Source organism: Heloderma suspectum, chromosome Z (assembly GCF_057233095.1).
Source record: "Heloderma suspectum isolate Gila_16-S chromosome Z, 16-S_ref, whole genome shotgun sequence".
Classification (NCBI taxonomy): Eukaryota; Metazoa; Chordata; class Lepidosauria; order Squamata; family Helodermatidae; genus Heloderma; species Heloderma suspectum.
This window is the reverse complement of record NC_139476.1, coordinates 17,227,323-17,244,132: the sequence shown is the minus strand read 5'-3', so window position 1 is coordinate 17,244,132 and position 16,810 is coordinate 17,227,323. Positions and strand designations below refer to the sequence as shown.

At 48.8% G+C, this 16,810-nt stretch overlaps 1 protein-coding gene across 3 annotated transcripts; it reads right to left on the bottom strand.

Moving 5' to 3' along the window:
• Positions 1–4,552: 4,552 nt before the first annotated feature.
• On the bottom strand, positions 4,553–15,350 carry CIST1 (colon, intestine and stomach enriched 1). 3 transcript variants are annotated; one of them, XM_084826281.1, is made up of 4 exons: positions 15,201–15,350; positions 10,259–10,522; positions 4,912–5,075; positions 4,553–4,721 (listed from the first exon to the last, which is right to left on the bottom strand). In XM_084826281.1, exons 1-4 carry the CDS (start codon positions 15,241–15,243, stop codon positions 4,674–4,676), a joined length of 519 nt encoding a protein of 172 aa, XP_084682407.1. In that variant the 5' UTR covers positions 15,244–15,350; the 3' UTR covers positions 4,553–4,673. The 3 variants fall into 3 exon arrangements, with proteins under 3 accessions (XP_084682407.1, XP_084682406.1, XP_084682408.1); XM_084826280.1 differs by having other exon boundaries at positions 4,912–5,072; positions 10,097–10,522; positions 15,201–15,349; XM_084826282.1 differs by having other exon boundaries at positions 4,912–5,072; positions 15,201–15,349.
• Between the last annotated feature and the right edge of the window lie 1,460 nt (positions 15,351–16,810).

The window sequence follows — 16,810 nt, the reverse complement described above, 5'->3', positions numbered from 1 at the left end:
GCTAACTTAGAATCTGCCTTTCTCCCTCCCTGAAGAACAGCGCTCAAGGCGGCCAACCGTAAAATCCAAATAGCCAAATCTTCATGAAAATGTAAGAACAAATACATTAAAAACACGACAGTCAAAGAACAAAACGGCACCGGCCCATTAAAAAAAAGGTGCAGCAAAAAGGCTGGCTTACATGCCAAAGAGCTGCTAACACAGAAACGTCTTCCTTTGCCTGCCAGGAGAAGATGACAGACCGGGGCCCAACATGAACACCATCCAAGAGGCAGTGTGGGGCTCGGAGGGATTCACAAAGGGGGGAGACAAATTCTTGGAGGAAGAAGAGGAGAGGGTGACCTTTGGCTATTAGCCATGAGAGAGAAATGGAACCTCAAGAGTCAGAGGCAAACTATGTCTGAGCCACTTGGGGCAACCAGCTGGAAACGTTTCGCCTTCTTGATCCCTTTGTGGGCTTCTCCCAGGGGCATCTAGTTGGGTGCTGGGAGACGCAGGCTGCTGGGACAAAATGGACTTTGAGCTTGATCCCACTGGGCTCTTCTTATATTCTCAGGAAGGGTTGCTCAGGGGCATTGAAACTCTTTCAGTCTGAGGGCCAAATTGGCTGCCTTCCAGTGGTGGGCGGGACTGAAGTCAAAAGGGGGTGGAGCCAACCCCCCAAAGATATTTTAGCTTAAAGTTCTACTTGCCAATAACTAAGCCTTTCGAGGAAGCATTTCAACCTTTTAGAATTGGAGGGGAAATAACTGCGTAACAGCCGGGAAACTACGGAAAGACTGGTGGTTGGGGAGAAGGGGGCGTGGCCAATGAAGGGGGCGTGGAGGGCCAAATCATTTATTTATTTACTTACTTGCACGATTTCTTTACTATATCTGACAGGATTCCCAAGCAGTGAACAATAAAAAGTTGGGGGGGGGGGAATCAAAATACAGAATTATAATATTTAAAACCAGATGTTATCTAAAAACAGTGGCTGGTCAACCAGGGAAGGTTTGCTGAACACAAAGCATCCAGGCCTGCCTGACATCAAGACTCAGGAAGTTCCATGGAGAGGGAAGGTCTTCTCCAAGTGGACTCCAAATGGATCAGGCTGCCAGATGGCCCAGATGTGGCCCACAGTTTGAGGTTCAACACCCGTGGGTTCAAGAAACGGCTGCGTGACTAGACCAGCCAAGCAGCATGAGGTTGGCTAAGGCTGGAACCTTCAAGTTCAGAAGAAGGCTACCTCGGAATGCTAAGTTTCTGGGGAGCAAATAGCTGAGAAAGGTGGCCATTTTCATCCCCTGCTCAGGACTTACTAGGGCAACCAGCTCTTTGAAACCATACACTGGCTGTTGATCTGGCCTCCTTATGTATATTTTCTTACAGAGACTGGAACTCGCCACTGCTCTTAAATGGAACCTCCATGCAAAGAAGCAGTCTATCTCTTATGGCTAAATGCTGGGCTAAGCAGCACAGAAGAGCTATTCTTGCCTTTACTGCCCTTCTTCTTATGGGACAGGCACTTGTGCCAGGCTCAGCTTCTCATCTTTCCACGGCTAAGTTCGTTCCATTCTGTTTCCACCTCAAATTGCAAACATTCTTTCTTTTAGCCCACACAGAAATTCGTATATATTTTCATGCACATTTTCCCAAATGGTGGCGCCTGTGATTCCCATGGTCCCATCCACGACAGCTCAGAACAGGGCCTTAAGTGTTGTAGCACCTGCTCTCTGGGACTCCCTACCACAACAAATTTGGCAGACACCAACCCTTCAGGGGTTTCTCACTGGTGGCTTTCTTGAAAAACCTTCCCAGTGGAGTTTGGGAGGCCGAAAATGTGGCACCTTCTGAATGCCTCCTGGAAATGCCCTTGTTCACCACGGCCCTCTGTGGCTTGTAAATCAGTCCAATTGACCATTCGCTGCTCCATTTTCCTGCTTGTTATATTATTTTCCATTGTTACTGTAGTTTTTAAATGGTTTTTGAGAGTGTTATTTTAAATACATGCATTTGTTGTTTTAGCGGAAGTTGCTTTTAAGAGCGTTTAATATTGCATTTCAATGTGATTTTTTATATTGAATATGAACCGCCTGGAAATTTTAATATTAAGCAGTACATAAATATTATTAATTAATAAATACAGAAATAAATCCCAGCAGCTACTAAGAGCATCCCTTTTCCCAACAGGCATTCCCAGGAAGGTAATCATGTCCTCTGCATGAATATTGCAGTCACCAATATTGTTAAATAACAAAAATAAGATATATGCATTTTTGCACACATTTCTTCCTCCAATGTATGCATCTTCAGCATGTCCTTTTTCAAAGATACGTCTTTTTTTTTTCTTGCAAGTGATGTTTCCATTGAATGTAGGTTTTTTGTTATCATTTTTCCAGAGATACAATTTGTTTTTCCAATTTTGATGTGCACTGTTTCAAACGCATGCCGCTTTGGGGTGTCTTTTTTTCCTCCCTTCTTTGCAAATCACATTGCAAACATCCGGAAGGCGCAGATCTCGACATCTGGACTGTGTCCCGATCCATGTTTTGGTTCAGGAGCTGCAAAGCGTTTGCCTTGAAATGGGAGCCGGGTGGATTTCTTACCCATGAAGCACCTGTCAGGTGCAAGACACCAGACCAGAAAGGCCTGGTCTAATCTGGCAGGGTTCGTTTTATGTTCTCACCGGAGAGCAGACAGACAGGTACAGAGGCCTCAGTGCTGGCTGGGTGGAGGATTTCCTGTTGTCAGACAGCCCGCTTGGGGTTATTGAAAACAGGCTGTGTCCCATGGTGTTGGTCCGTAGCCAGGCAAAAACAGTATTCTGCAGAGGACAGCAACAGTGTGCACAAAACACCTATGTCTGTTGGCCAGCCTTTTATCCGTCCCGGGTTTTTTTATCTGAATTTGAGCACAACCGTGTTCTTGGCATGGATCGCCACTTTGGGGCAGTTGGCATGAAGTGTCTGGCTGTCGCTTCCCCTTGAAGCGCAGCTGGATATCCTGGCTCCCAGCATTGCTGCCAGGGAGGGCTGTGGACCCAGCAATTAGTGTGACTAATTAACTCCCAGCCCCCGTTACTCTTTAGCCCAGTGGCTGAGTTTCCTGAGGCAAGGCAGTCACATGCTGGTTTTGGAAGAGTCAAACGTGAGGGCCAAGGAGGCGCCCTAAACTTGCCCTCTCAATATTATTTTGCATTCCTGTAACGCTTTTTGAGGACAGACACTATCTAAAAATTCCTGATCGCAACAGCCCTGCAAGGTAGACCAAGATTACCCTGACATTGCAGGCCCAGCAGGAGGGGACTGAGGTGGAGGAAAGAGTGCCTTCCTGAAGGCCACTGCGTGGATGCGTGGTGGAGGTGAGAACAAAATTAGCAGAGGAATGGTCTGTTAGACATGATAGATCAAGGGTGCCAGAGTTTTGCTTTTTTCCTCCTCCCTCCCAACCCCTTTTCCTTTTGTGTCATGTCCTTTCGGTGGTAAGCCTGAGGGCAGCATCTGTCTCATTATTAATGTGTGGGCATCGGGGAACCTTTTGGGGGCCGAACAGTGGGGGTAAATGTGCTGTAAATAAATATAAATAACTGGAATCTCCACATTCGGTTGTTGAGGGAAAAATAGTGGGGAAAGGATTTTTCCTTCATGTCCTGATTGTGGGCTTCCCAGAGACATCTGGTTGGCCACTTGGGGAAGCCAGATACTGGGCTAGATGGTCTGATCCCACTTCAGGGCTCTTCTTACGTTCTTCTGAACTATCTTTGCTCTCATGCTCCACAAGCCCTCACGTACTAGTAGGCCTTTCCTTGACTCCCCTAATCAGGCATGGGGAACCTCCGGCCTGTGGGCCAAACACGGCCTGCAGGAGTTCCCTGTCTGGCCTGCCCACTTCTTCCCCAGGCCCTGCCCCTTCTCCTGGCAGGGAAAAGCTGTTCTCCCTGATCAGTAGCCATTCAAGAGAAGAGTGTTTCCTTGCTGATGGCTGAGAAAGAGAGTTTTTCAGTGCTGCTGAATGATTCAGTCTTGCTTCCTTCCGAGTAGACCCACAGAAGCTTGTCCTGCTAGCTTTTGAGTTGGCTTAAAATCGGTTAGGATCACATTTTGGCCACACCCATGGGTGGAATGTGGCCCCTGAGGCCTTTTCCAGGTCAGAACACAGCTCTTGGATTGAAAAAAGTTCCCCAACCCTGCCCTAAGTCAACATATTTCACTTAGAGAAAGGCACTGAGTGTATGCTCAGAGGTGCCTTCTAGTATATTACATCTCCACCTGTTCCACTACTGGGCCCCTGACAAGCCCTGTTTGGCGCTGTGCTTCAGTTCACCTCCCTATCTCACATGGCATTTTCTTCACGGAGACACCAGGCTCATGCGACCAACCAGCTAAGCTGCGCAAGAGCACCGCTCAAGGCACAGCGCAGTGCAAGAGTTCAGCTGCTCCACGGAGACTGAAGAAGCTTCCGGGTTCCGAGAGCAGCAGTGAAACCAGCGCTTGCCCGAAGACAGGAGGCAAAACTCATAACACCACAACATCCCAAACCAGCAGCAACGAGGAGACAGAGCAGGCCCAGGAACAGATCTGGCAAGGGTTTTATTCATGCACAGAGTCACTGCAGAGAGGGGGCCGTCTCGTAGCCTGCCCCATCTGTCCAAGGGGCAAGAGCAGACGTCTGTAGCGGGATGAGGTGCGGGCTTATTTGGGCGGGTAGCGGGCAAACGGAGAACCTTCCGCGACTTTTCCCTGAGGAGGAGAAGGAAAAAGAGAAGACAATTGCTGAAAAGAGGCCTTCTGGAATGCCAAAGCCATCCCGTTTTTCAACTTTTCCTGCCAAGGACCAGAGGCATGAGCTTCACAGCTGAATACCAGCTCCAACCCCCCCCGGGGGGGGGAGCTGCCTTCCCTCCCTAACCCCCACCCCCGGTCTACACACCATAGGCACTTCGTCCAGTTTCTTGAAGGCGGGTTCCCTCGCACGGCAACATTTCACCAGGATCACGACGGCGCTGACGAGCAGAATGATGAGGAAGATGCAGATGACAGCGACCAGGCCTGGTTTCTGTGTCAGCGGGGCCTCCTCGTCACCCAGCTGAGCTGCTGAGGAGAGCAGGGACGTGCAGTTCCGAGACCCACTGGGTTTTTGGAAACCGACGGCAGACAACTGCCCCCTTCCCACCACCAAACACAGCCGAGATGGGCCAGGCCTTTCCCCCTGTCACGCCGAGGAAGCGCAGAAAAACAAAAAGCGTGTGGACACAGAATTGAGCTCCTGGGAGTGGGAAAGCGGGAGTTCTCGCTTTGATGAAAACCAAGTTCCTAGTCCTTAGGAGCGAAACACAAAAGCAGGCAAGGCTGCCTCTGCGGGACTCTCAGAAAGTGGAAGTGGTCAGCAGTGGGGGCTTTTCCATTCCTAGCCTAGCTGCTCCCCAGCCAGGAAAAACTAGGATCGAGGGTGTCAATTAAAAAAAAAAAAAAGCAGGAGGAAATTTGCAAAAGCAGAGCTATGTGGGAAGGGTAATTTACACAGGGGGGTTGAATTCAGTAGCACTTTGGTGTGGCACCAATTTGGTATGCGTGTGCAGAATTTTTGTCTTTTAAGGGCCCAATCCTATGCACGGTTAGACAGAAAAAAGCCCTATAACTCCCAGCATGCTGGCAGGGGAATCCTTGGAGTTATAGGGCTTTTTTCTGTCCAAACATGTATGGGATTGCACCCTTTGTCTTTTAAGAGCAGGACAGAGAGACAGAGTGACTCAGCCAGAGCCCTTCCTGTGTGCCAATCCCAGCACGGATTGTTCCTAGATCTCTGATTTCAGTATCCATTCCATAACTACACCATTGATTTAGTGAGCAGCTGGTGGCACGAGAATTGCCCCGAGCTTGACTGCTCGTGTGTCTACCCTGCCTTTCCTCTGAGGAGCTCGAGACGGTGTGTGTGGGCCGCTGCTCTTTTTATCCCCACAACAGTCCTGCGAGGCAGGTGAGGCTGAGACAGAAAGAGACAGAAAGCTGCCGGAAAGACAACAAGGCAACTCTCCCCTTCCTCTTTGGCTTGCCGGTCCTGCGGTATCCAACACATCCGGAAGGCCCCGATTAGGGAAACAGAGGTAGGGAAGAGGCAGTCAAACGCCCAAAGTGGAACTACGAATCTCTCTCTGAGTTTATCCTGCCCGAAATGCTCCGTTCCTTAAGGCAGGAGGTGGCAGGGGTCTATGCCCACCTCCTCAGACCCTCTTTGTTTAACATGGGCTGCGGTGGCTCACTTGCGAAGGAAGCACACTCTGCAGGTCCCCAGGGGCACGCTTTCCACCCTCGCCTTCTGTGTTCCATGCACGCACGCACACAAATAAAGCAGGTTCTGGGTGTGGAGCCAAGGAGAGCTTTGGAAAGGCGGGAGGCACGTCCTCCTCTCCACACCCCAAAACCTCTTTGGCCGAAACAGCCAACACAGAGACCAAACCCAACTTGAAAGAAACAGTGGGGCTGCAGCACCACCTGGTGGTGACACCAACCCACTTGCCTGGCTTCTTCCCGCCCAGACAGAAGCGACCTGTTCTGTTCCTGTCTCGCAGCAGGCAGAAATTCAACCGGTGTAGCTTTATCATCATTGCATGCTGGGGAGAAGCTGTCCCTGTTGAATTTAATTTCATTTCTTCTATTTGTGAACCGCCCAATAGCTGAAGCTCTCTGGGCGGTTCTGCCGCCATCATTTCAAGAAGGCAAACTTTTTTTTCTGTTCAGATACTCATTTCCTTCTGGGTAATCTGAACACCTTTTCTCTTTCTGTCACACACTCTTTCTCCCGCTCCTTCCTTCCCATGCAGAGGGCTGCCAGGGGAGGAAAAGACAGCTCTTGCCGGAGGTCTGAACAGATCACGTGCAGGGGGCGTTTGAAACTGAGCTGAGGGCAGGATGAAATTGGCCCAGGGCCGCATGCGGTCCCGCAGGCCACTGTTGGCCACCCCTGAGGTAAAGGCAACCACACCTCTGCTGGCTTAGAGTTACTTTGCCTCGCTGTTCCAGATTTTACCTTGGGGGAGGAGGGGGGAGTTCAAAAAAGTAGATTGTGCATATTTTTACATTCTTTCTTGCCGTTGTTCGCTGCCTTGAAAACTAGGCAAACAGGATATAAATGTTTTTGATACTGCTCTTTTCATATTGCTTTTTTAAATGTGTGATTTTAATGGTTTTACTGTTTTTGCTGTTCGTGCTTTTATTGTTTTAAGGTTTTATTGTTGTAACTGGTTGTATGCTGCCTTGAGGGCTTTTTAGCAGATAAGGCAGTATATAAATGTTAATATTAAATGTTTAGAAAGAGAGGAAGGAAGGAAGGAAGGAAGGAAGGAAGGAAGGAGAAAGAGACAAGAGACAGGAAAGAAAGAAAGAAAGAAAGAAAGAAGAGACAGAGGGAAGAGACAGGAAGGAAGGAAGGAAGGAGAAAGGGAGGGAGGGAGGGAGGGAGAGAGAGAGAGAGAGAAAGAAAGAAAGAAAGAAAGAAAGAAAGAAAGAAAGACAGAGACAAGGAGGGAGGGAGAAAGAGGAGAAAGAGACAGAGACAAGGAGGGAAGGAGGGAGGAAGGGAGGGATAGGGAGGGGGGAGAGAGAGAGAAGTAGAAAGAAAGAGAAGGAAACAAGAAGGACAGAAAGAAGCTGTTCTTAGTTTTAGAGTGCTGAATCCCCAAACCCACCCAACCACCAGCATGTTGAGTCAAAAGCCAAGGCATAAACATAATGAACAGAACAAAACAGAGATTTCCCCCAAGCTGGGACAGGCCATGACCTCAGGCGCTATGGTGGGCGAAGACTGGCTCACATTCAAAGGCAGGTGACTATTGACACAGCAAATATGTCAAAAGCAAAACCAAAGATGGAGAAGCACGGTACAGTCAGTAAAAACAAGACCTGGAGCTGACTGTGGCTCAGATCATGAGCTTCTTGTTGCAAAATTTCAGCTTAAATTGAAGAACGTAGGGAAAGCCACTAAACCATTCAGGTATGACCTCAATCATATCCCTTATGAATATACAGTGGAGGTGAGGAATAGATTTCAGGGATTAGACCTGATAGACAGAGTGCCTGAGGAACTGTGGACGGAGGTCCGTCACATTGTTCAGGAGGCAGCAACTCAATCCATCCCAAAGAAAAAGAAATGCAAGAAAGCCAAGTGGCTGTCTGATGAGGCTTTACAAGTCGCTGAGGAAAGAAGGGAAGCGAAAAGCAAGGGAGAAAGGGGAAGATCTATCCAACTGAATGCAGAGTTCCAGAGAATAGCAAGGAGAGACAAGAAGGCCTTCTTAAATGAACAATGCAAAGAAATGGAGGAAAACAACAGAATGGGAAAGACTAGCGATCTCTTCAAGAAAATTGGAGATCTCAAGGGAACGTTTTGTGCAAAGACGGGAATGATAAAGGACAAAGAAGGCAGGGACCTAACAGATGCAGATGAGATTAAGAAGAGGTGGCAAGAATACACAGAAGAACTATACAGGAAAGATCTGAATGTCCCTGATAGCCATGCTAGTGCGGTCACTGAACTTGAGCCGGACATCCTCGAGAGTGAAGTCAAGTGGGCCTTAGGAAGCATTAGTAACAACAAAGCTAGCGGAGATGACAGTCTTCCAGCTGAGCTATTTAAAATCCTAAAAGATGATGCTGTTAAAGTGCTGCATTCAATATGCCAACAAATTTGGAACACTCAACAGTGGCCACAAGACTGGAAAAGGTCAGTTTACATTCCAATTCCAAAGAAGGGCAACGCCAAAGAGTGTTCAAACTACCGCACAATTGCGCTCATTTCATATGCCCGCAAGGTGATGCTCAAAATCCTACAAGCTAGGCTTCAGCAGTATGAGAACCGAGAACTACCAGAAGTACAAGCTGGGTTTCAAAGAGGCAGAGGAACTAGAGATCACATCGCCAACGTTCGCTGGATCATGGAGAAAGCAAGAGAATCCCAGAAAAACGTCTATTTCTGCTTCATTGACTATGCTAAAGCCTTTGATGGTGTGGATCACAACAAACTGTGGCAAATTCTTAAAGAGATGGGAGTACCAGACCACCTTACCTGTCTCCTGAGAAACCTGTACGAGGGTCAAGAAGCAACAGTAAGAACCAGACATGGAACAACCGAGTGGTTTAAAATTGGGAAAGGAGTACGACAAGGCTGCATATTGTCACCCTGCTTATTTAACTTATATGCAGAGTACATCATGAGAAACGCCGGGTTGGATGAATCTCAGGTCGGAATTAAGATTGCCGGGAGAATTATCAACAACCTCCGATACGCAGACGATACCACCCTAATGGCAGAAAGCGAAGAGGATCTAAAGAGCCTCTTGCTGAGGGTGAAAGAGGAGAGTGCAAAAGCTGGTTTGAAACTCAACATTAAAAAAACAAAGATCATGGCATCTGGCCCATCACTTCCTGGCATATGGAAGGGAAAGAAATGGAAGCAGTGACAGATTTCACTTTCTTGAGCTCCAAGATCACCGCAGACGGTGACTGTAGCCATGAAATTAAAAGACGCTTGCTCCTGGGGAGGAAAGCTATGGCAAACCTAGACAGCATAGTAAGAAGCAGAGACATCACCTTGCCGACAAAGGTCCGTCTAATCAAAGCTACGGTTTTCCCAGTAGCAACGTATGGCTGTGAGAGCTGGACTATAAGGAAGGCTGAGCGCCGAAGAATCGATGCTTTCGAACTGTGGTGCTGGAGAAGACTCTTACGAGTCCCCTGGACTGCAAGGAGGTCAAATCAGTCAATCCTAAAGGAAATCAACCCTGAGTGCTCCTTGGAAGGACAGATACTGAAGCTGAAGCTCAAATATTTTGGCCACCTAATGCGAAGAGAAAACTCCCTGGAAAGACCCTGATGCTGGGAAAGACTGAAGGCAAAAGGAGAAGGGGACGGCAGAGGATGAGATGGCTGGATAGCATCACGGATGCAATGAATATGGACTTGAGCACGCTCCGGGAGAGAGCGCAGGACAGGAAGGCCTGGCATGCTATGGTCCATGGGGTCACGAAGAGTCGGACACGACTGAACGACTGAACAACAACATTTATACAGCAGCTGAGACGGGGTGCCTTTTTAAAGCAACAGCAACGAACATGACCCACCAGTTAATCCATCAGTGGCCATGTTGGCTGGGGACGATAGGCGCTGCAGTCCCACACATCTGCCCTCCAGCCCAGCTGCCTCAGCTGGTGAACAGGCGTTGCCCCCCATGGCAAAGACAGGACACCAAGCGGGCCGGAGGGGATTGCAAGGCCTCTGCTTACCTGTGGCTGTGCTGCTGCGGCTAGCAGACTCAGTTGCTGGGCTAGTGAGCAGTGGCTCTCTGGAGCTGGCCAGAGATGTTGTGACAGCAGGCCCCGAGGTACCATTGCCCGTTTCGGTGGTGTTGCCGGCAGCTTGGGTGGGCCAGGGAGCAGACGACGGAGCTGGACTGGTCAGGCGGGTGGTTGCGTTTGTCTCACTCGTGGGCCCATTTGAGGTGGTGGTGTGTGCCATTGGGGTAGCGGCCGTCACCTCTCTGAGGGCAGCTGTGGAAGGAAGGAAATCACAGCATCTGTTCCCTTGACAGCTCTTTGCCATTGTGGGACCTTAAGAGAGCCTCCAGGGCCAGAGGCAGTCTATCTCTGGTTCTCAGAAGCATTCAGCTGGCAAGTGCCAGATTCAGGATTACCAGCTCTGCGTCTCCCCCTTTAGCCCATAAATCCCCTCAAGGTTCTTCTTGCATTTCCTTTGCAACACAAATCAAAAGCAACTCATCCCTTTTGAGGCTTTTTTTGTTGTTGCAAGGAACAATCTTTCCCCTACAATGTATTTTACATATTTCCCCAGTTTTATTACCATTAATTAGGATTGCCATTGCCAGATCTCTCTCTCTCTCTCTCTCTCTCTCTCTCTCCCTCTCACTCTCACTCACACACACATGCTCCCAAAGGACCACCTTCCTTCTCAGAGAGGACGTACAATATATTGCCATCTCGTTCTCCTGCAATATCTCGCGCTCAGTGGCTTCTGCCCCAAGGAGCTTGCATTCTGACATTCCACATGGTGAGGGAAGCTCCGCTCCTTCCAAACAAGCACCAAACAGATCCCTGCCTGCTTTGAAGCATCCACTGCGGTCGGCGCTGTTCTCAGCGCCTTTGTCATTTGCCGTTCTAACATTTGGAAGCGGCCGGCGTGCATTTTGGAAGGGCAGGATAGAAATCCCGTAAACAGAACCGTTGACAGGCAGCTCCAAGGGCCCTGCCCTGCTGTTCCTCCTTGCTGTTCTTTGGCTGTAAACCAGACTTGGCCTGACTGACCATCGAACAGAGGATGCTTTCTGAAAGACAGGTCACCTGGCCACCATATATTCATATCACTCTTTAACTTGGACTGGCCAGCCCATGAACACCTGAGAGCACGCCTCCTTCTTTACCAACCTGAGGTCCCTGAGGTCACTGGAGGGCATGTTCCTGGTAGTTCCACATGGACCCATGGCCTGGTTGGAGCCCACCAGGAAAAGAGCCTTCAGTGTGGTGGCCCCCTTCCTGCAGAACTCCCTGCCTTTGGAGGTCAGGCAGGCACCAATGTTGTGCTCCTCCCGATGCCTCCTGAAGACACTGTTATTTCGAGAGGCCCCCCTTGCATGACCGGCTGTGGTTTACTAAATTCAGCCTTATTGGAATTTGTCTTTTTAAAAAACGTTTTAACAGTTTTAACCTGGTGGTTTCTTCTTTTAGCTTTGTTTGCTCACCACTCCGAAATCTCGTGATGTGGAGCGGTATATAAATATTGGAAATAAATAGAAAAAATAAATGAAACAGAGGACAGCTTTGGAGAGAGGACCGTTCTCTGGAAAGGAGCACACCTGGCCACCCTGCTTCCAACTCCCTTTGCTGCTGTCGGAACCCCAGGAACCCCCATCTCCTTTAGGCCCTGAAAAAGTGCAGCCTTCTTCCTTCCCTCTTGACTGTGGAGTGTTAATTCTGCCATCTTCTAGCCTTGCCTTGGGTCATGCTGAAATAATGCAACAAGGGATCGGGTTTCTCCCCTGGCCAGCTTGTAGCACGTTCCACCTCATTCTGCAAATAATGCTCACAGATGTGCGATTGGGTTGCAGCACCCGGCCCACTGACCCCAGGAAAAGCCCTGCTGAATTGGCCTCCTGCCTCACTGCCGAACGGCCCGAGGGGTGCCAAAGCCAGACCAACACCACGCAATTTGGGAACAACCTCTGAAATAACTTGTTCACAGTGCCACAAAATGGCTTTGCGGGCATCCCACGGAGTGCACTGAAGACTCTGCGGCATTCTCAGAGCAAGTAGCCACATTGCGGCCTTCTCCTTACCGGACCGGCTGGCTCTGAATTCCTCGGCTCTCACGGGGGGGGGGGGGGCACGGCCAACCTGCCGACATTTTTGCCAACCTGCCGACATTTTTGAAGCCCGAAGGAGGAACCAAGTTTTTTGGTGGGTTTCGGCACACCACCAAAGCCACCGGGAAATGGCCACCTCTCTGCTCCAGGTCTCTGAGAAGTCAGTCAGAGCGACTGAACAGCAGTCCTGAAATCCATCGGACGCACAGAGAAATTGAAACTGCAGGCATGTTTTTGGAAAACATTGTTTTACTATCAGAATTCATCCTGCCCACCAGCATGAACAACATAGCAAGGGGAGGCCAACCTCCTGCTATTCTCTTGTTTCATGGTTTAATGTGTTTTTAGGTGTTTCAATTATTTATTGTTTTGTACCCTTTAAATTGATTTTATCTGCATGCCACCCTGAGATCTTAATGATATGGGGCAGGATACAAATGTTTTCAATCAATCAATCAAATAAAACCTTGCCCCATACATTGGCCAGAAAAGAGACCGCCGCAGAGAATTTGCTTCACCCTTCCCTGCCAGAAAGAAGACCTAGCAGAATTTTGGAACTAATTGCTTGAGTTTTGCTTTTTCCTCCTCCCTCCCAAGGGCTTTTCCTTCTGTGTTGTGTCTTTTCCATTGTAAGCCTGAGGGCAGGGAACCGTCTCTGTCATTAATCTCTGTAAGTCCTCTCGGAGCCTTTTTTGGCCAAGAGCGGAGTAAAGATGCTGTAAATAAATAAATGTATTGTCGTAATACTTTGTTGCTGTCATCATGACTCTGCTCTGTTTGATTGCTTCTTTTTATCTTACCTTTGCCAATGGAAGTTGTCGTTGCTGAGTGTTATATTGTATATGCAATATACCTCTCTCTCTCACACACACACTCACATATACATTATATCGCATATATATTTAAATATATATATTTAAGTGATATTTAATGTTTTTCTCTGCAAACCGCTCAGAGATTTTATTATATTAAGTGGTATACAAGTATTACTAATACGCTGAAAAAACAAACATGCCTTATGAGCCATTTGGGCGGAAGGGGGATCTATACATTTACTAAACAGATACGTCTCTCCGTGTTTCCAGTGGATGTTTTACTGAATTGCAGCTGATGGGGCGGTCTCGGATTACTTTCCTGAGATCTAGTGTGAAGGGGCGACCCATGCTGGGGTCGCCCCAAGGACCTGAAAATCTAAATCACCGGAGATGCCACATTAAAATAACTGGTCAGTTTAGGAATAGCCCCTTTGAGCATGCAAGGTGTATATAATTTCTGAGAAACCACAAGAGACAGAGACACAGAGAGATGGAAACTCAAAAGTGACTGCTACAGAAACCAGTACAACTGGCAAGAGCCACCCTGTTTTCTGCGGGGAACACATCATCTATGGGAACCTCTCCTGTAGCATGGCCGTCTGGAGCACGCAGAGAATTGTGGGAGTTTTCTCTGTCTAAACATGCACCCTAAATCCCCAATTAAGCACTAACTTTGATGCCATCTGGACACCAGCAGGCAAAGAGAATCTTCTGAATTACTTTCCAGACCCTTTCATTCAATGTTTTTACCCCTCCAGTGTCAGTTTTTACTCTGCTTTGAAAATGTGCAGCTTTGGTTTTATCACCCATATTTGATTCTTCCCAGTCTGTATTTCTTTAAAGTATGTTTATCAGCCCCCCCCCCTCTCCTAGAGGTTTACATTCAACCAGTTAAACAAAGTAGTCCCTGCTTGAAGGTTGATGCTCTAAAACATACACGACACACAAGGCAAAAGGGGTGGGGAGGGAAGAGGAAAATGTTTTTGATTGCAAACTGCCCTGGGAACGTTTATTGGGGGGGGGGGAGTTAAATTCCTAACAAACAAACAAGCAAGCAAAGATATGTATCCAGCTTATTCCAACGCCTCCAAAACTGGATTACGTTGATGTTATTATGACTTGGATTTGTTATGAAGCTTTTTTTTTAATGGTTTTCATTTTGGGATCTATTCTGAGCTGCTTTGAATATGCTTGCATAGAAAATAGGGACAGAAATCTCCCTGCAGGGCAGTCCTGCATACAGAGTACATCTACTCAAGCAGTAAGTTCTGTTAAGGTCTATGAGACTCACTTCCAGGGGAAAAGCCAGGAAATCACCAAATGATCAGCAAACAGAGGGAAAGGGTGCGAAATCTTGGAGAGCTGAACTTGGCAGCTGGAGGTTCAACACCCCTGCAGTATAGGACGGCAGCTTACACTGAATTAAATTAAAATGTTGTTTCCTTATTTGTATGCCATCACACGACAACGTTCTCTGGGCCAAAATAGCCTTATGAACTACAATTTATTATTATTTATTATTATTATTTGTGCTTATGTGGCTTATCGGTTAGCGAGATGTCTGTTTATTCTTCATGTCACTGAGAACTTATTTTCGAGTCCTCTGATGACTGTCTGTGCCTGTCCTCTGCTTAGATCGACTTACTCAACTCCTTAATCTCTGAGAAAAAGGGGACAAAGGAAATCCCGAAGCCCACGCTCAGTCCTTTCGGCCTCAGTGCCAACTGACTCAAAAGACCCTGCCTAGCTTACGCTTGTGCTGTTAAACCTTCCTGCTTAGGGAGAGGAGGTGAAGGCTTTTGCAGCGGAAAATGCCGCACATGCCAGACCACAAGTTGTCGTGAGAATGCAAAGTGACAGAGGCATTTTGGAAAGTTGGCAACTTCGCTGTCTTTGGCAGAGGGCATTCAGTTTCTCTAGAGGAGCTGCCTCGTGTGAGATCCCAGGTTATGCCCATTACAGTGGTATCCTGGCTACCACAATTCTGCATTTGCCCCACGCTGTTGCCCGTGGGATCCAATCCCCCCAACTACTTACTTTGAGCAAATGCCGCCAGGCACAGCAGAACGCACAAGGACATTCTGAGCAGCTCCAATTCTCCTGGGGGGTTGGGGGGGGAAGCAGCTGGCGGAACAGGTCTTGTCCCAGCTGCAAACAGGATCCGGCATCTGCAGTGCCAACTCCCCAAGGGGGTGGAAACCTGGACCCTCGCCAAGTCCACCTTGGCACCTGTCGGAGGAGAGCACAGCTCAGCTGCACCCCCTGCTGGGCAGGTGAGAGAAAGCAGGCCCGTGGAGGAAGTGACCCAAGGAAAGAATCCTGTAGTTAGCTTCAGCTAAATGGCCTCTCTAAATTCGCCACCTGGTTTGTGGGCAGAGACAATTCACCATTTTAGGGGGAGGGGGAATTCACCACATTTCTCCGGGGGAGGAGAAATTTGCCAAAGGCTTCTCACAGGTAGGGCTCGCCGTTGGCAGGGGTTGTAACCCATCCGCTGTCTTTCCCTTTCTTTTTTTTGCAAAGGTTTTTTGCGCTGCCTGGACCCCAATTTCCATCCTCCACAATGCCCCATTGCCCATTTATTCTGGGGCATGGGGGGGGGAGAAGAGGGAAGGAAGGTGGCGACCACGCAAAGAACAGTGAAGAAAACTCGGAGAAGATCCTGAAAAGTGGCCTTTTACTTCTACGGGGCAGGTAAGAAAAGTAAAACCTCAGAACAATGCTGAGGAAATTTTTGGGCTCAGCTCTAGTTGCCGTCGTTCAGGGTTCAGCACCTTCCCAAAGTTGAATTTCTGATGGGGGACTGTGAATATATCCTGTCTCTAATTCTTGGAATACCGCCCCTCCCCTGAAACGTCTGTGTGGAGCGGGAAGAGGTCCACGTGAGCCGCCTCGGGTTCCTTGCAAGAGGGAAAAAAGGCGGGATAGAAATGTAACAATAAATACATCAAGAAATGAAAATCAACCATGCCAGAAATGGGGGGAGAAGGATGTCCAGGTGCCAAGGTCTCCCCACCTCCTTGCTTGGTTGTACACGGCACAAAGGTGAGTTACATCTGTAACTCCACCCACTTTTGGCCGGGCCCCACCTTCTTTGGGAGCCCACCTGCTGTCAGGGGCGGGAATGTGGATCCAAAATGGCTTCCACCCAGCTTGTGCAGTCAATGATTCCAGGTTTTCCTCTCCCTCGTGATGGCTCCCACCTGCTTGCCCGCCAGGCCGAGAGCCAGGGAGCCAGGTGGCCAGTGCGTCTGCTGCTCCTTTTCCTCGCCACCACCGTTGTCTGGGCCGAAGCGAGAGGAAGGGAAACAAGCAGGTTCCATTGGGGAACAGGAAGAGCAATTCCAGGCGACTCTTGTCGGGGGGCCCCTGCGGGGGTGTGGGTCCTTGGCAGGTGCCCAGCCATGCCGACTCTTGGCGCCGGCCCTGGACGACACTGGTGCCCTGGACGGAAAGAATGCAGGTGCTTTCCAAGTCAGCGCCGTCTCATTCAGCGGCCTGTTTCCTAGCCAGAGTTTTCCAGCCGTGACCCTGGCTCTTCATCCCAGCGAGCGCTATTCCAAGATTCCATTTAGCTATGCTGGAGAACAGCCCCCCCCCCCACTCCATCATTTTGACTCATCCCCTTTTTCATAGCTGTCTAAACC

Excerpts from the sequence above, each read along its gene's own strand:
- CIST1 (XM_084826280.1), bottom strand. The coding sequence starts at position 15,243 with ATGTCCTTGTGCGTTCTGCTGTGCCTGGCGGCATTTGCTCAAA. Across the intron at positions 10,523-15,200 it reads CCTGGCGGCATTTGCTCAAA|CTGCCCTCAGAGAGGTGACG; the intron begins GTAAGTAGTTGG and ends TTCCTTCCACAG. Across the intron at positions 4,722-4,911 it reads AACTGGACGAAGTGCCTATG|GGAAAAGTCGCGGAAGGTTC; the intron begins GTGTGTAGACCG and ends TCTCCTCCTCAG.